The sequence below is a fragment of the Panicum virgatum genome, chromosome 9K (genome assembly GCF_016808335.1).
Source record: "Panicum virgatum strain AP13 chromosome 9K, P.virgatum_v5, whole genome shotgun sequence".
NCBI classification, from domain to species: domain Eukaryota; kingdom Viridiplantae; phylum Streptophyta; class Magnoliopsida; order Poales; family Poaceae; genus Panicum; species Panicum virgatum.
This window is the reverse complement of record NC_053144.1, coordinates 8,337,575-8,361,628: the sequence shown is the minus strand read 5'-3', so window position 1 is coordinate 8,361,628 and position 24,054 is coordinate 8,337,575. Positions and strand designations below refer to the sequence as shown.

General features: G+C 49.1%; 1 protein-coding gene and 1 long non-coding RNA gene across 2 annotated transcripts; one reads left to right on the top strand and one right to left on the bottom strand.

Moving 5' to 3' along the window:
* Positions 1 to 3,380: 3,380 nt before the first annotated feature.
* Positions 3,381 to 4,481, bottom strand: LOC120648505. The gene is made up of 2 exons (XR_005664970.1): positions 4,354 to 4,481; positions 3,381 to 4,233 (listed from the first exon to the last, which is right to left on the bottom strand). It is a non-coding gene; the product is annotated as an uncharacterized LOC120648505 (long non-coding RNA).
* Positions 4,482 to 11,206: 6,725 nt separating this feature from the next.
* On the top strand, positions 11,207 to 21,575 carry LOC120649865 (BEL1-like homeodomain protein 4). Its single transcript, XM_039926776.1, has 5 exons — positions 11,207 to 11,712; positions 12,024 to 13,382; positions 15,013 to 15,398; positions 16,664 to 16,724; positions 20,489 to 21,575. Exons 2-5 carry the CDS (start codon positions 12,087 to 12,089, stop codon positions 20,999 to 21,001), a joined length of 2,256 nt encoding a protein of 751 aa, XP_039782710.1. The 5' UTR covers positions 11,207 to 11,712; positions 12,024 to 12,086; the 3' UTR covers positions 21,002 to 21,575.
* Positions 21,576 to 24,054: the final 2,479 nt, after the last annotated feature.

Genomic DNA, 24,054 nt, shown 5'->3' with positions numbered 1-24,054 from the left:
TTTTGTCATCTCGGTGATAGATAGTTCCATATATATATATATCTTTGTTGTTGTTTCTAACTCTTTTCTTTATTTTTCATTTTCTCTATCAATTTTTATTGATTTCTCTGTCTTCTATTTTGTTCCTCGGTATATTTGAAATCGATTAGTGTGTATCGCATCCGATGCATCTAATGGAGAAGTTTCCTGTTTAGTATTGTGCCTCAGGGTTTTTTTTCTGAGCGAAGAGGAGCATCGACAACGTACATTTGTTTGAATTATTTGATTTTGTACTGTAGGCAATCAACTTTGAGATAGATTAGCAGGGCTTCAGGCCTATATCTGTGGCTAAAATAATTTCAGTTGTGGCTTCTTTGATGGAGCAGATTTTTTTATGGATATAGAGCTGTTTTGAAAACCGTTCGCGCTTCTTCTATTTTTTCATGAATATATGAAAGATGTCAAATGTCCAACATGACGTGGCTATAATTTAATATTTTTCTCATTCTAATGATATTATTTATAGACTAAACCAATAAATTCACTTTTGTCCTATTCTTTCGCCCTCATTTTCTCATTTTTCCTGCCTTCTTTTTCTATTCTCCTTTTTCTACTTTCCTTACCCGTTCAATCTTGGTACTTCTTTTTCTTTTTCTCTTCTCTTTCTCTATACTTCTTTAGAGGTATCGATCACATTTGTGTTCCATGCCTAGTGTGTACTTATAGAAGATTAGATGGGGATAATAATGTTAATAATTATATATGCTATTTGATTCCTCACATGACTAACTCCCTGATTTTTCCTATGCATCTATTTAGATTGAGCTAATAATAGTCACATTTATTTGTAGGTTTCGGTGCTTTACCTTTTATCCCAGTGATTATTACTTGTATGGAACTATTTATATGCCCATAGAATCATAATTCTTTGTTGACCACCATCAGATTAGTTTGTATAACTAAAATTGTTTAAGAATATACAATATTTATGATGATAATTCTTGTTTGGAGAAAGCATTGGTTCTTTAGCGGATATTTGTCTCACATTAATTCGTCTGCGTATTCATTGGCCCACACTTACAACCATAAGGTGCCAATGGTCTTGCAATAGATTGCAATATGTGAAACTATGCGCATCATCATTATTTTTTCATCCCTATCTTGACGTTTGGTTGCTCCAGAAGAAATGGATTGATTGAGTTCGGCAATGATTTTGAGTAGAATCCAGTGTGCTTACTGCAGGACGTTCTTGAGACTCAAAAATTTGTGATTCGGAATCTCGGACAAAGACTATGGCCGCGTCGTAGTGCAGGGCATTCCAAAGATTTTTCAAAGCAATTATCTCTATCAATAGTACCAATACAATACAACTATGGTCGTGTTGTTACGCTTATGCTGCTGCCATTTTTTTTGCATCTTTAAGGAAGGTTAATGCGAGACATAGATGGTAACATGAGTTTTTATGTCATGCGGACCCTGTATTTAACTTTAATTGGATACAGACACTTTTTGGTAGTTTAAAATATTGCATCTCATTAAATTGGACATGGACTCTTTTGTCCAATTTAGATCGTTAGATCTTCATTAATTTGGAGTATTTATTAACTTTATTTGCCATGAAACTCAAACTTGGATTTTTATTATTGCATTTGATACTATTTATTTAGCTATTTTTCTTCTTAATATGATTCATAATCACTACACACATCAACAATAATTTTTTTATTCTAGTTCTTGCATTTATCTATTTATTAATCATATTTGATGCCAATTTTTTTATACTTTTAATTTTTAATTTAGCTGTTTGGCTAATAATAATTTTTTTTTCGTGTGCCAATGCTAATTTTTTTAATTTTATAATTCCGAATTTGCCTATTTAGTAATTGTATTCAACATGGACTCTTTGGTTAAGTCCTAATTTTCTTATTTTTTTAATTCCAAATTAAGCTATATTTACTAATCGTATTTGGTATGTACTCTTTGTCATGTCCTTTTTTAATTTTTTAAATTCGAAATTAGCTATTTATTTATCGTATTTGACATCTCATCGCGTTTCTTTACTCCATCATCATCATGAAATCGTCCGTACATCCATCTTCGACATCCCTTCACGTCGGGGCAGTGCCACGACACCGGGGGCACATCGCGTCGGAGGCTACCTCTGCCAGCCTGTTGCCTGCGAGCACCGTGCTGCTAGCTACCAGTAGTTGCTAGGAATTCAAGTCAACATTATCTCTTTGCAAAGAGGTATTAACAGTCCAGATTAATTCTAAAACATATGTTTTTCCATCAAGCTCACGTATTACCCATGCCCCCCTCTTCTTCAATCGTACAGAACGCATAATCCGTTTGCAAAACTTTTAACAGGTACTAACAATATGACATACTAAAAAATTAGTCAACTGACAACAGTTGGACAGTCATAGAATAACGTAGGAATTTCTAGACCCTCTCGACGAATGTGGTGGCTTGTTTTAACACTCCCTTAATAATATAATAGAATTTATACTGTTAATTTTAAATTTAGCTATTCAGCTAATATTAATTTTTATCTAGTGGTAATGCTATTTTTTTAATTTGATAATTCAGAATTTTCCTATTTAGTAATTGTATTCAACATGGACTCTTTGATTAAGCCCTAATTTCCTTATTTTTTTAATTCCGAATTAAACTATTTACTAATAGTATTCAGCATGGACTCTTTGCCATGTCTTAATTTTCCTTAATTTTTTAAATCCGAAATTAGCTATTTATTAATCATATTTGATATGAACTCTTGAGTTAGTTTGAACCGTTAGATCTTTGTAAAATCCAACAATGCAAATTCTTCTCTTTTTTAGATTAATGTGGGAATTTCTAGACCCTCTCGGCGAACGTGGTGGCTTCTTTTAACACTCCTTTAATAATATAATAGATTTATACTTTTAATTTTAAATTTAGCTATTCAGCTAATATTAATTTTTATCTAGTGGTAATGCTATTTTTTTTAATTTGATAATTCAGAATTTTCCTATTTAGTAATTGTATTCAACATGGACTCTTTGATTAAGCCCTAATTTCCTTATTTTTTTAATTCCGAATTAAACTATTTACTAATAGTATTCAGCATGGACTCTTTGCCATGTCTTAATTTTCCTTAATTTTTTAAATCCGAAATTAGCTATTTATTAATCGTATTTGATATGAACTCTTGAGTTAGTTTGAACCGTTAGATCTTCATAAAATCCAACGGTGTAAATTCTTCTCTTTTTTAGATTAATGTGGGAATTTCTAGACCCTCTCGTCGAACGTGGTGGCTTCTTTTAACACTCCTTTAATAATATAATAGATTCCCCGTTTTCCCCTGTGGCACAGGAGAGGGGAGAGAGGGACAGGCAGCTGAGATGGATGGGAGAGAAAGAGGCGTTTAATTTATTTGCTTCAATTCCTCCTGATGTTTCTGTAGAGAAAGAGAAATAGATTAAAAAAAATTAGATAGATACAAGAGGAAGAAATTATGCATACATACATGGCCCTGCTGGCCCCTGGGGATATAGCTAGATAGATGCCCTCCCTGACCTGATAGGGTTGGGATTGGGGGCCATGCCATGCAGATGCAGCTACAGCAGGAACGAAGGAGGGCCCTGCCATGCATGCAGGATGGCAGCCCTAGCGCCTTAAAATGGCTAGCCACCGATGAGAGCCGCCACCACTACTGACTCTGAGGCCGGAGAAAGTGACTAACTGGAGAAAGATGCCGGGCGTGCAGGTGCCACGGCCGCCAGTTGGGGATAAATCACCACAGTGACTGGGGGCCGCGCCCTGGCAGCGCTCGCTCAGATGTGGCAATGCAAATTGTTCGCATCGATCGATCGGCGGCGCCCACTGCCGCCGCGCGCCGGCCGGCCCACCTCTCTCTCCCCTCTTGCGGTGGTGGCATGGCATGGCATGACATGTTGTCCCCTACGCCCCCCCTGCACTACCGATCCCCCCCGTGAAATTGACCGCTCAGAGCTCGGCTTTACACGCTACAGTGTAGTGCTCCCCGGCTCGCATGCTAGCTGCATGGTAGGCTGTTGTTATCCTTTTCGATGCATCGTCGTTCCCCTCCCCCGGCGCTGATGGCATGATGATCCCCCATCTCTCTGTCATTATGGATTCATGATTGTGCTTGCGAGCTGCGCCCGTTCCAGGACCGGACAGCTATCATCTTCTGCCACTTGATTACTTTCAGATGCCGTCGTCGTTGATGATGACCACTACATACTGCTGCTGCTGTAAATCAGCCGGCGTCGACGTCAGAAACAGTTAGATCGACAGCAGAAATCTGAATTTCACATGGGAATGGAGGAGCAGTCCGTTGACGATCAGCATCCATGGCTAGCTAGCTTGGACCTTCGGAGACGACGATCCATGCGTATCAGCGGCTTGCAAGCCAGTAATCCGCACCATGGGAGGATGGGAATAGAACAAAGTGAAACAGCGATGTGGCCTGGATGCATGGAGCTGCTCATGCCGCCCCCCCCCCCCCCCCGGAATATCTGTCTGCCTTACCTGCTGGCACTGCCGCCATCATCAATTTAACTCCCCACACGGCCGTCGCCGTCGGCGCCCATGTGCCCGCGAATCCCCAGGGGCGCACGCCCTTCACACAAGGCGCGGCGAGGCATATCCGGAGCGCGCCGGCCGGCCGGGGTCGCCATCCCGCGGCGCCTACGCGTGAATGCATGGGGAGGCCGGACGGGACGACTGGACGAGCGATCGAGAGCCCCAGCCGCCAGCCGGAGCCCAGCCAACCCCAACAGTGTCATGTGTGCCTGTCCTCCAATGGCGCAACAGCACAACGGGGCCGGAGCTAGCTGCTTACCGGCGGCGTAGCTAGCTGCCGTTTGATTGGGCAGCGACGACGGGCGGGTGCCCCAATATACGCAGGGGCCTGCCCTTTTCTTGGCAAAGAAGCTTCGATCCCCATCGATCGCCAGTCAGGAGGAATTCACCACGCACCAGCGCATGATTGGGGCGCAGCCGCCGCACATCATCACCAAGTTGCTGATTCGTAGTTGTATATATATGATATATAGTATGCGTGTGTGCAGGGAGAGTGGAAAGTGATGGAGAGGGAAAGAGGAACTTTACGCTAAAGGGCAATGGTACACTGTTGACTAGCAGGCTAGCAGCTGCTGCTTGATCGACAGATCGAGCTGATCATGAGAGCTTTTACCCACCCACTCCGGGCGGCATCACACAGCTTGACCTGGATCGTTTTCTCCGTTTCTCTATCCTGTGTGTTTTGCAGCTGCGCAAAGTTCAGACCGCAGGGAGGCCGGCCGGAGCCGGACATCATGCGCATACACAGCAAAAGGCGACGTCCCCATGCCGTCGTGCAGCGCGCGGTGATAGCTAAGCTAGTGGAGGGGGGAAAAGGCGCCCTCGCTCGTCGATTTTGATCCACTGGCGGCGTGCGATTAGATACGCTGATTAGGTGACACCGATCGAGAAGGCCATCAAAGGCTCGGAAAAGGTGCAGATAGCTAGTAGTAGTAGTAGTAGATGTGATCATCAGTTTCAGTTGATGTATAGTACTATCATATAATATGCCTAGCTGCTAGTAGTAGATGGTCTCTATAGAAAGGCCAACGTCTGCCAGATTTTGGATCCATTACTTGTGCAGCCATGCTCGATCAGCAACTCACAAACATGCTACACTAAACTATATATCTGGCAGTGGGCAGACCAGTGTTACTCTATCTTTTCTCTATTTTTTTTTAAAAAAAGTTTAAAGAGCAAAGAGAGCGACGAGAATCCGTGTATCATTGTTGACGGCTGCAATTGGAGGCAGCTGTTCTTCTTTTTCGTGCACACCTACCACTGCGTTGTGTGGTTCCGGGCTTAGAATATGCAACCCCCGGTGTTGGGAGTATTAGGTCACGTCAACAAGCGGCCAATTGTGTTGTTTCCGTGCCTCCTTGACCCGGTGCTGACGACCTCTGCGTGCCAGCCCCCGGCCCCTTTCGCGATTCATTCATCACCGGCGGAATTTTCTCCGCGGGGAGGAACGCCGGCGAAAGTGCCGCCTTGTCCTGCGCTGCTGCCTGCTGCTACGCGTCACGCGCGACATGACTGGCCATCTGGAAAAACAAACTGCCCGCAGCATGAGCGCCCATGCCGCGCCTCGAGCTGAGCTAGAGAGACTGCGACGGCCTCGCTCGCTCATCAGCTGATGGCATCCATTAGTCTGCCGTCTGCACCACCAACAGCTAGCTTGAACATCTTGCCCTGCAAAATTACCCGTTCCGCATGCGAGCTAGGCTGGCCGGACAGCAACAGTTTGGGGAGGACGCCAGGCGAGGCGAGTCTCGCTCGCCTGGCTGACCGTCGTACGCCAGGCTAGCTCTCTCGATCGGCTTGGGGGTATCTATCAGGTACGCGACGGTCCAGCCAGGAGGGAGAGCTTGAGCTTGCTTGGAAGAGCAGGAAGAAGCAAGGAGCTGACATGGCCATACGTGCACGTGGGGGAGCCGTCGCCTCACGTGGCCAGATGCCAAGAGAGGGTGGGCCGTGGGCGAGGTCTTTGGATGCTGTTGCTGTGGTCCGGCCTTTAGTTTTCTCCCCCTCTTTGTCATGCCTGGTCCTTTCAACTAATTGCGCTGGGAGAAAACCCCAAAAACTACGCCACACACGCAACAAAAATGTGATCATTCCCGTCCAGAAAAAAAAAGAAAAGATTTTTTTTGGAAAAAAATGCTAAACGATCGTGCATATTAATGAAAAATCTTTTTGCATTTTGGAATTCAGAAGCTAGCCAGGGAGATATTTTTATTTACGTTTGTTGCCCTAGTAGTCGTCCTCATCTTGTTTGTTGACGATATTTTTCCTGCCTTCAGATGACCCTTGCACCGAGATGTGACAGCAACCTCGAACTGAAGTCATGGGAGACGGTAAACATCAGCGCAGGTTCCCGTATGTGCGTGTCAGTAGTATAGTGTGTATTTGTCAGTACTATAGAATGTTTGCCCATGCCGGAAGGGCATTTCTTTCGAGCTACTGTTTCAATCAAGCTACAATACTGTTGCTTTTCAGCAGTAACTTTCAAGATATGATTGTGCCCTAACCCCATCAAGAGTCAAGACACTCCTTAACTTTTGGATAAGACGGCCCTCCAATCCGGTGGCTTAATCGTATTTCCTCTGCCGTCATTTATACAGGAGCCACTTATTGGACTTCTAACGATTTCAAGGACAGATGTAACAGGTAAAATTAATTAAATTATATCACTATATTTCCACCTCTAAGATCGATCAGAATGGTATTTTGTTCTTCCAAATGACCATTGAGTCAAATACTCTAGCATTCACTTCGTTTTGTTTCACTTCTTTACAAAAAAAGAGACAGGCCGGTTCAACCCAACTGTGTCTGTGATAAAACCCTAACACAGGTGATTAGTTAGACAAAAACGTCTCTCACGTGATTGCTCCTTGGGCGCATTCATCGATTGGAATCATCACTAGCTTTTTGGTTTTTACTGGTACCATAGAAGAATCTGATGTGATGTGTGACTATAGACTATCAAAAATGGTTCCAAACTTAGAACCACTTGCGATAACTGACCACCTTCACGTGCAGTCTAGCTAATACTCTAGTCCCCAAACTTATCCGAAAGCAGTTTTCACGTACAGTTCAAAACTCGTCTTGGTCGGCCATTATCGTATCATTAGAGTTGATTGCTTGGAGACAGTTCAGGAACCGTCATTTTGAATGCTAATTGCATATATGCATGCATATGTAGCATCATACAACATTCAAATGATGAGCATTTTGAATGTTAAGTATGTGCGTGCCTGTGTAGAATGCATACATGATACATACGCGGCGCCGCCTCCTGGCCGACCTTACATGCCACATGTATGTCCTTTGGACCTCTTCCTTAGGTTGAAGTACAAGTGAGTTCTTTTTTCCCATTAGTTTAACCTTTATTTTAGATGAATTAATAATTGGTGCATGCAACTTAGTATGGTATAAAGTTAGATATTCCGATAAGTTCGAATCCTCATGGAGATGATAATAAATTAAAACAATACCAAGGTGGTCTTTGAAGTCATGCTAGCTAACGGGGCCCTTCTACTACTACATCGGACGGAAGCTTTCATGTCACTTGTATTGCTAGGTACAGTTCTGCAGCACCTGAACATATGGTGGCTCTTCATTTTGTTAAACCTAGTGTCTTTATTTCAAAGTTATAGATTTCTCCCTCTCTAAAACTATGTGCGGCATCTACTAGTTTGCTATCAACGATGCCAATAATAAGTCAAAGTCACAAATATCTTAACTGGTCCTCGTTGCATTATTTTGTAGATTCCCTCGTGTATTACTCGTGTCCACACATCTTAGAAGATCGAAATAATGCTGTTCATACTAAAAATTTATACGATGAAATCAGGTTCCATCTTTTTTTATTATCTGCAATTACACTAGAGATTTGCCGTTCACTTAAGAAGGGACATGCCCTCAAAAACATTATTGGAAAAACTTGTACTATTCTACTTTTCAAATATCATTTTGAAGGTTTAGTGGGACTACTTTGTATTGTTTTGCTTCCTCTCTACTAATACATGACGAGCCTCCTGTCGTTTGCTCTAAGAGAAAAAAATCAATTTAGAATCACTGAATTAAGAAAACAAGCCGGTGCTAGTTATACAAAGTAAATTATAAATTAGAAGAAAATCAAAACATATACCCTTTCTGTTTCAAGTTATAAGGTGTTTTATTAGTTAGATAGCGCACTTATTAGACATTATAGATGTTAAATATTTTCGATATATATAACTGATAAAAATTGGAGAAAGACTCACTTAGAATAAGCTATTACGAATTACGTTTCGAGATGGGAAGATATGTTCTAGCTAGAGGTGTGATCGTCAGGTTCTGGATCCGCCCTTGAAAGTAGGCACGAAAGGAAGAAAGAAAAGAAAGTAACAGGAGGTCCCCGTGTGAAGGCTCAAGAAAAAGAGGAATAAGCGAAAAGCGCGTTTGGATGGATTACCCTTTAATGTGACAATCAGGGAGGAAGACGAAGATTAGTCGTGTCCTCCTGTTCAGTCAGGGGCCGATCGATCAGCCCACTAGGCAGGCAAAAGCGTGATACACACACGAACACGGACACGAACCCGCAGCAAAAAACAAAAAAAAAAACACGGCTGACAGGTGGGCCCCTCACGGGCATCGGCAGAATAGCTTAGCCTGCCTTTCCCCCGCGCGGGGCCCGCGGCGAGATAACACATGATCACTGTGTGAGACTTTTTTTTTAGAGGACACTGTGTGAGACTTTTTTTTTAGAGGACACTGTGTGAGACTAGGATTGAGTTGGTGCGGCGTCCAAATCACAACGGCCCAATAATTGATCGTCTGCCTCTGCGGTCTGCCCTCTCTCCCCGCTCCCAGCGGCCGACAAGGCCCGCCCGTGGCCGCTATCGCGCGGCTGGACCACCGCGCCGCCCGCCGCCCGATCCCCGTCCGACGGCCCCGGCTCGCCGACGGTAAAGATGGAGACGACCGGAACCGGGGGAAAAAAAAAGGCGCTGCTCGTACGCACGCTCGAGCTGAGAGAGCGCTCCGGCCGTCCGCCTGGCCGCGCGTGTCGACCACGGCGCGGTGCTGTGGCGCCGCGCGCCCGGCCGGGGCTCTCCGGCCGGCGGCCGCCCCTCCTCCTTATCCTCCTCTCCTCTCCTTTTCAGCTGGGCCTGCCTGACCCGGCCCCCGCCGGTGGAACGGAACGGAACGGCGCGGCCGGACCACCACGGCACCAGCAGCTCGCTTCGCTCTCGCCCCGGCGCGGCGAAAAGTCAGACACCCCCGCCCATGGCCGGCGAAACGCGACGCGTCGAGCAGCTCCCCTCTCAACTGCCTCCCTTAACGAGACCGTCCACAGTGAAAGGAGGAAATGAAGGAGTAAATATATTGTTTGGCACTGTAGATGTATTGTTTGGCACTATAGACAGAGAGAGCGTGGGAAACGAGGAGTGAGCAAATTTGCTATTGCTCCCTCCGCTGTGGTCAGCGCGAGCAACGAGAAGAAAAAAGCCCCTCCGTCCCGGCGTGCCGGCCGGTCGAGCAGGTCAGCGCCCACGGCCAGCAGGGAGGACGGAGATCGGCTGCGGAAAGGAGGCGGTTGGATTAGCGGTTGGGGCCGGATTAATTAGGCCCGCACTCGGGGCACTGCACACGCTCGCGCACGCGTCGTCAGGTTGATTAGGCTGGTGATGCTCGCGCGCCACCACGCGACCGCGCCCGCGCCCGCGCGGTTGGGAGAGGGGAGAGGGGGGGGGGGGGGGGGGGATCGGCAGCGCCGGATTTTGCTTTCCCCGCTAATTAATTTCCCGGAAGAAAATCGAGAGGGCGAGAGGGTCGCCGTCGCCATCGCCGTCGTCTCCGCCGCGCACCCACCACCGGGCCGAGATTTCTTTTATCATTTTTCTCGGTTTCGCAATAAAGGCGGGGATGTAACATATATGGCCGGCGCTGGTTCGAGCACATGAAAAAAGTTCTTTTTCTTTTATTATTTTTTGAAAAAAAAGAGAGAGAAAAGAAAGATAATTTGATTTGCAGGGGGTCGGTTTCCTCCTCGCCTCTCCGATCGCCTCTCGAGTGCTGGTCAATTTCGAAATGAAAAAGAAAAGATGGAAAGATGCAGAGAGGGACGCCTCCTCATCGCTTTCTTTTCCCATCAGCGCCCCTGCCCCCCTTTAGCTGCTTTTCCATCGTTTTTTCCCCCCTGCGCCTGCTGCTGGATGATACTCGACACGATCGACGTCTTCCATTCTACTATCTACTACTTATCTAGTATCTCTAGCTACCACCTAGCTGCAGCTCGTGCATGAGCTCGATCGTGTTCCTATTTCCTGATACTAAAAAAGCAGCTATCGGCGCTTGCGAAACGTACGGACACTATTTGATTTGTACAAACACCTGTACTGTACATACGTATATATCTTATACGTGCTTTCAAAATCAAAAGTCTAGCTGATACCAAAAATAGTGTGTAGTGTAGGTACCTTGAACAATCGTTTAATAATTAAATGGATTTGAGAATAGAGGTGGGGGGAAAAAAGAGGGGGAGATGGAAAAGGAGCGGAAGGGGCCGGGGGGCAAATGAAAACAAGCGTACGACATGACCAGCACCAGCAATAATAACTTAACCACAACACAACAACGACGCCGATTATTAAACGCGGTACAAGCGAGGGCGCAAAAGAAAAAGAGGATCCCAAAGGAGCGAGAGGGAGAGGGGACAGCGACGTCTTCCTCCCTCTGGTGCTGGGGCTCCGCCCCAATTCCAAATATCAGCAGCCGCGGCAGTAGCAGGAGGGATCAGCAGCAGAGCAGCAGCGCCGGGCGGCTTGGCTTGCTTTGGGGTTTTTTTATACACCAACCGGCCTCCCTCCCCGCGCGCCGCCCGCCCGCCCCTCCTCGCGCTTCCCTTTCGGAACCGGAAGGCGATTGCACAAGGCCGCCCCGACCGGACAAGGAGGGGGAGGGGGGAGAAGGGAAAAAATATAGAGTTAGTCACACGCAGCGCACAGGAGGCCGGGGGATCGGAGGAGAGGGATTGTTTGAGAGATAGAGATTTGGGGAGACAAGGAGAGAGGGACAGAGATGGAGAGGAGCAGACGGTCTCGGAGGCAGGCCTTGCTTTCACCCCCGCGCCCGGATAACGATGTGCTTGCTAAGCTAGTTCCTGCTGCTTCCTCTTAGGTTAAGGTAAGCGCAGCCGACGGGGTGGGCTTGCTTGCTTGCTTGTTCGTCGTCTCAGTTCGTCCTTGCCCCGGCCGATCGGTCGATCGATCGATTTGGGGACGTTTGTTCAAACGTACATGGGTGCTGGAGTTATTGGTTGGGGATGGAGTGGAGTGGAGGAGGATTTGTTTATTCTTTTTCGATTTGGTTTTTGGGATGGCGCAATTCGGTTCTTCGATCGGCTTGTTGGATTCTTTTTGGTTTTGTTTTACTTCCGGTGCTTTTGGCTGATACGATGTCGTGGTGGTTGCTGCTGCTGGTGAGCTGCTGTGCAGGTAGCTGCGGGAGGAGTTCACGCCCGGGATCCCGCCGACGATGATGGCAGTGGCGCCGCCGGCATGGGCATAGCGGCGCCACCGTCTCAGCCGGGCCAGACCACCACGTACGTGAGGAGCCAACCCAACAAGAGCAGCGCAGCGATCTCCGGCCGCCCGGCCACCGCGAGTTCTATGTCCCACTCCCAGGGATTCCACCAGGGCAGCAGCGGCGTCTTCGGCTACTCCTCCGATGGCTTCGACCGCCCGGACTCCAGCCAGGACTACCCGCAGCAGCACGTGGCGCAGCAGAGCCGCCGCGACAAGCTGAGGGTGCAGGGGTTCGACCCGGCAGCCGCCGCCGCCGCCGGGCGCGGCCTGCTCCCCATCGAGGGCGACGAGCACGCCGAGCCCGGGGCCATGTACGAGCACGCGGCGGCCGCCGGCGCTTCCAACATGCTCTCCGAGATGTTCAACTTCCCCGCGCCGCCGTCGGGGCCCTCCGCCACCGAGCTGCTGGCCAGCCAGATGAACGCCAACTACCGCTTCGGGCTGCGGCAGGGGCCCGGAGGGGTGGCCGGCTTGTCCGGCGACGGCGGTTGGTTCGGTGCTGCTGGCGCGGCGGGCCGTGCTGGCTTGGTCCTCAGTGGGGCCAGCATGGGGTCGTTAGGTGAAACGTCCTCCCCGAAGCAGCAGGGCAGCATGGCTGGCCTGGCCACCGACCCGGCCTCCGCGATGCAGCTCTTCTTGATGAACCCGCAGCAGCAGCAGCAGTCGAGATCGTCGCCGACGTCGCCGCAGCAGCCGTCGGACGTCCAGCAGCACCACGAGGCGTTCCAGGCGTTCGGCGGCGGCGCCGCGGCCGCGTTCGGCGGCGGCGGGGCCGGCGGCGTCGTGGAAGGGCAGGGCCTGTCCCTGTCGCTGTCACCGTCGCTGCAGCAGCTGGAGATGGCGAAGCAGGCCGAGGAGCTGAGGGTCCGGGACGGCGTGCTCTACTTCAACCGGCAGCAGCAGCAGCAGCAGCAGGTGCCGATGGCATTGCACGGCGGCCAGGTGGGCGCGCTGGGGCAGCAGCTGCACGTGGGGTACGGCCCCGCCGGCGTCGCGGGCGTGCTGCGCAACTCCAAGTACACCCGCGCGGCGCAGGAGCTCCTGGAGGAGTTCTGCAGCGTGGGGCGCGGGCAGATCAAGGGCGGCGGCGGGCGCGGGGCCTCGGCGTCCAACCCTAGCGCGGGCAAGGGCGGCGGCGGCGGCGGCGCCTCCAGCTCCGGCGCCGCGCAGTCCCCGTCGTCGGCGTCCAAGGAGCCCCCCCAGCTCTCCCCCGCCGACCGGTTCGAGCACCAGCGCAAGAAGGCCAAGCTCATCTCCATGCTCGACGAGGCACGTCCACTACTTACTTCTTCTACCACCGCCGGCCTCTCCCTCCCCCTTGCCCTCTCGCATGCATGGCATGGCATGGCTGCATGTTTGCTGCTGACGCCATGGCAGCTAATTAAGCTCTGCCCGACGACGCCCCTCGCCGTGGCGGCGGCGCTAGCTAAAGGTAGTTGCGGCCGCGGCGGTAGGTGCGGGCAGCAGAGAGATCGAGCTGCTGCTGGTCGCCGTAGTACGCTGCCGTACAACCGCTGATCCAGAAGCTAGCGCGAGGCCGCTTGTTTTTTACCGCCAGGTCAGTCGTCATCCCGTGGCAGGTGGCCGCCAATGGCATCAAGGCTAGCTGCAGCGGCGGCGGCAGGAGCAGGAGCAGGAGCCAGCCGCGCGCCGCCACACGGACTCCGAGAGGGATGTGAATCTCCCAATCATAGTAACATCGATCCCGTCCCATATGGCTCGATTTCTTTTCTTTTTGGGCGGTTGTTGGTGCCGCGGCATTCATCGCCGCCTCCCTCCCATTTCTTTATGCTCCGCCTCCCCCTCCATCTCCTCTTCTCTCTCCGTATCCCCACAAGGACGACCCCCCCTCTCTCCATGTCTCTTTCGCAGCTTCTACCCCCCATTGCTATCATCGCGTCTCAACATAGGAGTTTATGTTACTACTAGCTGCTGATTGTAGCGGTAGTTGTTTATGCGCCTGCTGCCGCGCGTCGTCACTACCTAATTTTTACACGTATAGTATATAATACTCGAGTGAAAGCTCAATCTGGCTCAACTAGCTAAGATAGCATATATTTATGTATATATATATATATATATATATATATATATGTAAACTAATGGGTGGTTGGTGCAAGCTGCAGTCATGCATCGTTCCATGCTAGCATCAGCTTCATCGAGCAGAACGCACCTAATAAGCTAGCTGGTGCGTGCATGCAGCTATGTCTCTAGCTTGGAACAGTCGTGACTCGTGAGTTACAATTGGCGCTGCAGGGAGGAAGTACGAGACGAGGTAGCTGCTGCTACATGTTACAACTAACCCGATCGATCCTATACTAGCAGCTGGTACTAGCTAGCTAGTACATGATTGGCGAGCTAGCTAGGGAGCTCATCAGAGATCACCGCATCAGCATCATCAGCTGGAGCGGCTCTTGCTGTTGGGCACATGCAGCAAGCAGCTGTGCAGCCGTGCAGGTCACGCACGCACCGGTAGATGCGTCGATCTGGTGGTGGCTGGCCGGCTCATGCATCGATCAGCAGCAGCTCGGCTGTTGCCAAATGCCGGTGGGCCTCGATCGGCTCTGCTTTTGTTCCTTCTCCGATCCCCCCATTTCCTCATAATTGTGCCAGCGACACATGCAACGCCCATGCCTTAACTGCCGCGCCCGATCGGGTTTTGTTTCTTGCAGCACTGTGCTTGTTCTCCGTTGCCTTCTTCTTGCATAGTACGTGCTGCTTATTAGCTGCTAATGCAATGCTAGTAATGATCAGCAGCCGCTCCCGATCGAATGATCCATTTCTTTTTTTTGCTTTTTTACTATAAGGTTATTTTTGTTTGATGATACTAGATAGATGTTTATTTGGAGAAGTAATTTTAATTGGTTCCATTCCCTCCCCTTGCTGATGATCTTATTAGGTGGACCGTCGGTACAACCACTACTGCGACCAGATGCAGATGGTGGTGAACTTCTTCGACTCGGTGATGGGGTTCGGCGCGGCGACGCCGTACACGGCGCTGGCGCAGAAGGCCATGTCCCGGCACTTCCGGTGCCTCAAGGACGCGATCGCGTCGCAGCTGCGGCACACGTGCGAGGTGCTGGGCGAGAAGGACGCCGGCACCAGCTCGGGGCTGACCAAGGGCGAGACCCCGCGGCTGCGCGCCATCGACCAGAGCCTCCGCCAGCAGCGCGCCTTCCACCACATGGGCATGATGGAGCAGGAGGCTTGGCGCCCCCAGCGCGGCCTCCCCGAGCGCTCCGTCAACATCCTCCGATCCTGGCTCTTCGAGCACTTCCTACACCCGTACGTTTCTTAGCTTAGCTTGCTTCTTTAATTAATTTTTCCATCTTAATTTCTTCATATCGATTGATCTCCATGCATGATGAGTCGTCGATCCACGCATGTAGCAGCAGCAGCAGCAAGCTAGCTAGTCGATGATATCCATGGTGCATGGGATCAGCTGCCGGCGATGGCGTGGCCCGAGATCGATGAGGGCATGCCGCCGGCAGTGTTCTCCTCCTGCTAGTACTCAGCATGCCATCACGGGCGGCTTCTGCTTTGCTTTTGCCGGTCCTCCTCTCTGCTAGCTGGGAACCCCGCCGGCCAGGCCCTCTCTCTGCCAGCCGGTTCGCTGCTACCGGCCTGTGCTTTAGCAAAAGCAGTAATTTTTTCGAGATCCACGCTAAAAAAACGCCATGCATGCCGGGGACTGTGCGCCTGTGTATATTCCCCCCTTTTGCCCCCCCCCCCCCCCCCCGTCCGGGCCGGGGGTGGTGAACTTTCCCATCATTGCAGAAATTTACCTTTTTCTTGGTTTTACTGCCTGCGGTCACTGCCAGGCCCAGGCCGGCCGCCTGCATGCCGAGATCCTGCCTGCCGGACGCCCGCGCCTGCTCTCCATCTCCTCCGCCGCCGCTCGAGAGAAGGCTGCTCTGCACGGATCAACGAGCGAGGAGCCTTTCTGCCGCGACGCATGGGCGGCGAGCTGGCCGAGATGAGCCGCGCCGGCGCCCGGCCGCAGCTCCATCCTTTTGCTCGAGCTCCATGCCGAGCATGCATCTGAATCCCGGATCCCGCTGCCGTCGTGCTGCCATTGCCGCCGCCTGCGCGAGCTCGTCAGAGCCTCGCTCCCAGAGAGGGGAATATATCGATCGGCCTCGGAATCCGTTTCATCTCTGCATGCAGCATGCAGAATTGCAGATCTGCGTGCATGGGTATCAGCGCCCGTCCGCACAAACATACGATCACAATCAGCTGCGGAGCAGCATAATGCGCGTATGATTGGTGAACAGTGCTGGCACGTCGCGCTCGCAGCGGCGCTGCTCCTTCCTGCGCGCGGCTTCTGCTGCTGCGCAGCAGCTAGGCGCTAGGCAGAAGATAGTGTGCATGCTGCCCAGCAGCAGCAGCAGCCAGCAGCCAGCAGCCTTAGCGCTGGTCCTTTTCTATGTGCGCGGTGGTCGCTGCAGGTGCAGCGCAGTGTGCGTGGCGTGGTATGGGAATGATTCTCTCTTTCTCTCTTCTCAATTCTCATGGCTGCTGCCCATCTCTCTCGCTCTCTCTGTCTGCAGGTACCCGAGCGACGCCGATAAGCACCTGCTGGCGAGGCAGACGGGGCTGTCCAGGAACCAGGTGAGTTTGTACGCTTGCGCCCGGCCCATGCACAGCATACACTGGTGTTGGAGTCACACAGAGCTTGCTTGCATTGCTTGTTGTTTGCTGGAGATGCGTACATACCCTACGCACACGCATGCATGCATGAGGGATCGGAGTGCCTATCGCCTACTGTTGAGAGTGGCAGTGCTTTACCTGTTTCTTGCTGTTTGTTGTGCTCTTTGTTCTTGCTAATTTGGACGCGCTTCTTTTTGGCACCGACTCGAGATGCATGGCCGGCTGCTCGCGCATTGTCCTATGCGTAGAGAGCTTGCATTGCCTGTCTCTGTCTCAGAGATGAATAGAAACGGCTACTGTCTACTGGTTGCGACCACTAGAATACTACTTAATTAGGCTGGATAATGTGATCGATAGAGTTACTCGACTGCTGTTAATTAATTAATACAGCTCATGCTTGATAATAGTATAGCATCGTCTCTTCTCGTATTAATAAAAAGTTAATTATATAGCTGAAATGAGCATTTACTTGCAAGTGTTCAAGAATAAAGTGCGAGAGAGAAAAAAATGATAAAGCTAGCTACACGTAATTACATGCACGGACTGCTAATAATTTGCTGCCACCTTATCAACACCTAGAGATATACTATGCCACTTTGGCCACCTTGCTCAAAATTAAATGGTTTCAATTAACATTTGTTAGAAAAGTTAGTTTGGAATTTTTTATTAATAGGTTGAGCCGATACTCGATATAGTATATAACCACAACAACTTCTTACAAAATCACCAAATTTTATAAAATCGATAAAAAGTACCTATTTATTTTCAGATAGTTTCAAGAAGAAACTTACTAATATATACATGCATATGTATACCTATTCTAGTCTATATATATAGATGATACATAGAAACTACTATAGTAAATTATATTGAAATGCCGCATGCATGTCCACATAGTTAGTATGCACAAAGCATTCGTCTGAACCCTACTCCAGCTCCACATGTTTATGTTCTTTTACTTCACATCTCTCTCTCTCTCTCTCTCTCTCTCTCTCTCTCTCAGTCTCTTTTGTTTCTTTCCTGCATGCACTTACGTGGTCCCTGCACAAGTGCCCCTCATGTCTACCAACTAAGGGCACTGGGGCATTATCAACCGATGGCTGCATCGTAGAAACATTTCCTCCGATCCTCAGCTCTTGCCCAATGTGACAACGCAAACCCGGTCCCTCTTCAGCTCTCCCTGCCCCGCTATCCCATCCTGCTGGCATCTTGAGTGAAATCTATGCGTATGGTGATTGGGTAACATTAATTTAGACTTGTACTAGCTAGATATAGCCGCTTCATGTATCTAGGGGGTACGTACAATAATACACATACGTTGGGCCTGCTCCTCCTTGAACAATTTTTTTACATTAGATTTTGACACCATCGTCGTGGACGAAATTCCAGCAGCTCCGTTGACGGTTATATATATCTATTAATAGTTATGGGTAAATTAAGTTTATCCATGCTTTGTACGTGGAGCCAACTCTTCTATCATTCAAATCGTCTAAAATTAATTAACCTACCATATGTTACCTAGCTATACACAACATATGATTTCCCATCCATTTTTTTATGCTTCATGTGGCATATTATTGTCGATATGGAAAGCAACTTCACATGGTATAAACAATAGCTAGCCATTTCTTGGAAGTAGTTAGTAAGGATCAGCCCTTGGTTGCACCGTACGTACATGCTATATGCCGCGATTGTGTCCAACCATCTGTAGGTACACCATCTATTCCAAAGTTCTGATCAGCTAGCTAGCTAACTTGTTTAAGTAGCCTGCAATTGACCAGTTCACCTACTTTGATCCATATACAGAAAACTTTTCCTTATTAAATTTATCAGTTGGTCTAACTTTCTCAGCGGATTTTATTGTAGTTTTTAAGATGCTATCATTGATCGTATCAACATTGTTGACATCGTTGACACATCTATATTACCAACAGAACATTTAAACTGACGTGCACCTTCTGATGGTACCTTTTTCATGTAACCAACTATGTGCATGCCTTCATCTTGAAGCAAAATAAAAGCTAAATTGTCCTTATCTTCATCGTTGTGTATATATATGCCTTTAATGCCATCTAATCTTGTTTCTAAATTTCTTGTTTTCAAATAATTGAAGTGTATATAGTGAAACATTACATTGACAAAAGGAAAAAAGTGATTCAATTGGATCAGATAATAAATATCTCTAGCACAACTTATGAATTTTGTTCACCTGCAACTCATTAGATTTTTTACACACACACACAACCTATGTCTTTTATAATATACAGTTAAGTAAAATGCAATTTCTACATGCATGTAAGCATATGTTATAACACTATAGCTAAGAATATATATAGTGATGTATTCGCTATACAATTTTGTAATAATTGTAGTGTCTATATAAGTAATACATCTTCAAAAATAAAAAAGGTGTGGATCTTTCATCATTTCTTTCTCAATCAATGGTACAGTCCCTGGATTCTGAAGCATGACATAGGATTTGGGAACTTCAAAACAATGGGACTAAATCCTTTCCTTGAGTAAATTTTAAATATATGTTTGAAGCCATTTGACAACTTGAGCAAAAAAATTTCACCCTGAACCCATTTTAAGTTGATTCACTATCCTCATTTTGACGATTCATGCACAATGCTAACATTTCTAAAAAAAAATTAAAATCAGCTAATGCATTCTACTCATCAGTGTGTAAATTATTGTCTTTTGGAGCTTTTGAAACCATTTTGCACCTGCTCAGACCTACCTGCTGAATATTGGATATGCCCCCACCATCTTTTTTTTTTAAGTAAATGCCCCACCATCTATACATACCCCTAACACCATATAGATCAAATTCATGCAAAATTATTTTTTCTATGATATCATTTTAGTATTATCTAGTATTAGTGAAATCATCATAGGAGAGTACATACAGAAAACAAAAAGAACACTACTTCATATAAAAACATTCCGCTTCAAGGTACATGTAGCTCACAATATTTTTTTGCTAAGAACTATATGAGAGTGAACAAGAAAATCGCTAAAACAAAGAATGTTCTCATAATTTTCTGAAATTTAATTTCATGATTAATAACATGGATTGTTTCAGTTTGTTAAATTATCGCGTCATTGTTGATATTCACACACAAAACTGTAGCAAATGAAGCATATATAAGAGAAACACACTAGAGTATATGGTTTCTCATCCAATTTTTGAACTGTAAGATGAAATTAAGAATGCAGCAATATAAACCCATGTATGATAGCTAGGTTATTATGTAACCACAGCAATTTACTTTCTGTTTTACTAGTTCTTTATTTAACCATGCAATATTACAAAAAGAAGTAGCAAGTAGATCCAAAACATTGGACACAAACAAAACATGACAATGGCAGGATAAACCTGAGACATGACAGTGAGGACCGGGTATCTAGAGCTAGATAAGCAGCTACCTAGTAGTCCTATACGTCCCTGCAGCTAGCATACATGGATGCATGCAGGGGCGGATCTAAGGGGGGTTGAGGGGGCTCCAGCCCCCCTACTGCCCAAAACTCCATGGAGCCCCCCAGAGTCCCTTCTAAAATTTTGGAGACCATTGATGAAGGAAGGGAGGGAGCAATGAAGAAGAAGGGTCACCAGCCCCCTGCCTTCCATTTCTGGCTTCGCCACTGGATGCATGGCACCACAGGCCGTGCATGGACCCCTGTCCCTGCAATAATTTGTTTGCTTTCCTTTGGCTCAACTCCAGGTCTCCAACTGGTTCATCAACGCCCGTGTCCGGCTATGGAAGCCCATGATCGAGGAGATGTACCAGCAGGAGTGCCGGGAGCTCGAGGGCTCCTCGGCCGGCGGCGGGGCCCCCGAGTCCGGCAACGACCCCTCGGGCGCCGACGACACGCACTCCCCGACCACCACCGGCGCCGTAGCGCAGCAGCTCCCGCAGCAGCACGGCACGGCGGCGCCCGGCATGATGATGCCACACAAGCCCGACCCGGGCGCCGCGGGTCCCTCGGCGGCGGACGCGGCCTTCGTCGGGATCGACCCGGTGGAGCTCCTCGGCGGCGACGCGCACGTGGGCGGCGGCGGCGCCGACCTGTACGGGCGGTTCGAGCCCGGGGTGCGGGTGCGGTACGGGCCCGGCGCGACCGCCGCCGCTGCCGGCGACGTGTCGCTGACGCTGGGCTTGCAGCACGCCGGCGCCGGCAACGCCGGGCCTGACGGCACCGGCCGGTTCTCCTTGAGAGACTACAGCGGCTGTTGATGCTTATTACACATCGCTACATCACCTTTCATGGCTCATGCATGCGCGCATCTATCGTGCATTGGGAACAGTACTGAGGAAAGATCAAGAGAGAGAGAGAGAACAGTAACCAGTAGAGAGAGAGGGGGAGGGGGGAGGGAGCTAGACAGAGAGAGACGATGAGCATCTAGAAAGAGAAAACTTGCATGGTGCCTGCTGGAGGGTGATGCATGGGATGGGATATATGAATATGAGATCATTCACAAAGACCACCTCCTCCGATCCTTCTTCGCCTTCTTCCGAGATCGATGATTCTTAATTTACTTAGCTAGCAGATTAATTCCTTTTGTTAGGCATTATTGTTGGGGGGGGGGGGTTAAGGATAATTAATTTGTATACAGAAAAGGAAGATAGGAAGTGTATAATTGTTTAGTCACACTTTTTTGTTCTCTGTTTTGCATTTGCCCGTTTTTGGTTCTGGTGTACCAATTTTCCCCCCTTGTACTCATTTATTTCTTTCCTTCTCTGTAACTAAACATAAGAGAAACACATACATGCATACGTAAATACATATATTGGTAAATATTGGGATATATATAGCATGTATATGCTCAGATACATATGCAAAGGCTATACAGGCCAAAAGAGGAACATATACTCCAGTGCAAGTGTGGCGCCAGAGAGTTGGCTGGCATGTACGTCAGTACGTGCAAATTGTGCGTCTCTTTTCTTCTGCCCCATCTTTTGGGGAAACCCATTGATGCCATGCCGGGTATGGATCGGAGCTTCCTTTCCTATATATCACCAGAAAATCCTGTTCAGAAGACTTGAAACCTTTTGGTCTTGGAAAACTTCTAATTTCTGTGGAAATAGAGCTGTTCCCAGAGATCCACTCAAAAAGAGAGCTGTCTTTGGTGGTGCAAAGAATCTTATAGAATTTCCTATTAAACTGTTAGACCATCAACCCGTGTGCCAAACATGGGCTTGCAATGCCAAACATGGAGTATGTGGTCATCCATGGCAGTGGCATGATGTTTTCTTTATCGCGCTGCGAAGAATTTACGAGCGATGCAAAAAAATTTCACATTTTTACATATTGTTGTAATAGTATTTGTGGGTAATTCAGAAATGGGGTATATTCAGTCTTTGGTTATTTTTTTCACAATGATAAAGGTGAGCAGGTATCAAGCGACTTTGGGTTGGTATATATGCGGATAATTTATAATCAGATAGCAGTTGGTACTTTGGATAATTTTTGCAATAATTATTAGAACCCACCAAATCGACAGTCGGTCTTTTTTTTTTGGAGAACTTCTCTCTCATTTCTAGGTTATGCATCTATAAACATGCACGTGCGCTAGATGTAGATGTTGCATGAATGCCGATTATTCAACTTCATGAGACACGTACGCCGTACCCTGACATTGGAGACACCATCAGTTCATCACACAAGGTGGCTTTGGGTATTTATATATCCACATGGCCGCTTCACTAAAAGAGACCTCATGGTGAATTTAGTAGTATATATGGTGCGCATGACCTTGGCAGTTGGCGCGAACTTTGTACGGACGAGTCGTACGTAGTGAGTCCCGTAGGTTTCCTACAAGTTCCTCACAGTGTTTCAGGGGCTAACTACTGTCCTAACCAACCAATCAATCAATCACGAACAGCAAAATTGAGCAAGCCAAGCCATAATCTTTTTGTCACACGAGCCAGCAACCCGTAGCAGAACGACACGTGGGTTCCCCCAACAAATCGTGGATTGGTAGGTAGCCACTGCCACACTGGCGCTGGTCGGGCTCTCCCCTCGCTCCACCAGCAAAATCTCCTTCGCTTCCCCTCCGCGACCCGTGAGGGCGAGGCCAGACCGGCGACGCCGAAAGGAACAGGGCAGCAGCAGCAGCAGCATCAGCGAGCCGTGGCGGAGCCCAATCAGTTGGGACCGTCCGTCCGTTGGTCACCTTGCCGCCTCGCTCTCGCTCCGTCGCTCGCACAGGAGTGGCGGTGCGCGGCCGTCGGCCGCCGCGCGCGCACGGGCATGATAGGGCGGGCGGTTCAATGCTGGAAATGGTGGTTGGGCTGCTGGGCGCCCCGTGCACTCGGCGCGGCGAGACAGGGGACGCGCCAGTAGATTTTGTTGTCAGAGGAGAGGAGGTCATGAAGAGGAGAGGAGCAGGGGCGGAGGCGGAGGCGTCCCATCAATGCGGCCGGGGAGACGGAGCGCCGGGGAGGGGAGGAGGGACCATCGGCGGGCGGGCCCTCTCGCTCGCCCTCCTCCTGCTTGGGGGCGCCTGGACAGCGAATCAGACGATGGATTGGACGGTCGAGGCGAGACGCCGGAGGATTGGCTCGGCCTCGGCTGGCTGCCCATCCGCTGTCCACAGGGAAATGGACCTCGACGCGCACGCTAAACACCTGGGGGTTAGGGCTAATTGACCTGTCCTTGATTGATCCCGTCCCCGTCCCGTGAGAGGTGACATGTCATGGGCCACCGGCGTACGATGGCACTGTGTCCATGTCCCTCCGAGACCCACCCTCTGGTGCTAGAGTACGTGCTAGCCAAATTCAAGGACGCCGCCTCAAGTGATCCGTACTCCGACGAAGAGCGAGCGGAGCGCCGCCCCCTCTGCTCAGGCTTTCCATTTCTGCGCTGCACGCGGACCGGTCGTCACCCGCCTGCCCGGCTCTGAGGCTCTGAACGACAAGGCCGCACGATCTCCCCAGATCTGCTGTGCCAAACCAATCAAACCATACTCGTACACTCCATGATGCGCTGCGAGGGCCGCCGCGACGATCGGCACGATGATTGCGAACCAACAACCAACTTGTCCGGCGCTGAAGAATGCTAATGCGACCTCCAGCGATTCCATCCCGCGTCGCTCTCGCACAACACCACGGGGATCGGATGATGGATGGTACTACCTCACGACTGGATGATGCTGCGCCTTGTTCCTTTGCAACCAGAATGACCTTCGGGGTAACCTCGCCACCACCACCAATCGGCGGCGGACCGTCCAGCCGAGCGGTCCGGTGCCTGTCGAAGGTCGCGTCACCTCTATCGGATTCAGAGGTCG

Bases quoted from the DNA above. Each gene is read 5' to 3' on its own strand.
- LOC120649865 (XM_039926776.1), top strand. From the start codon at position 12,087: ATGGGCATAGCGGCGCCACCGTCTCAGCCGGGCCAGACCACCACGTAC. The intron at 15,399-16,663 runs GTACGTTTCTTA...CTCTGTCTGCAG, and splicing joins TTCGAGCACTTCCTACACCC to GTACCCGAGCGACGCCGATA. The intron at 16,725-20,488 runs GTGAGTTTGTAC...GCTCAACTCCAG, and splicing joins CGGGGCTGTCCAGGAACCAG to GTCTCCAACTGGTTCATCAA.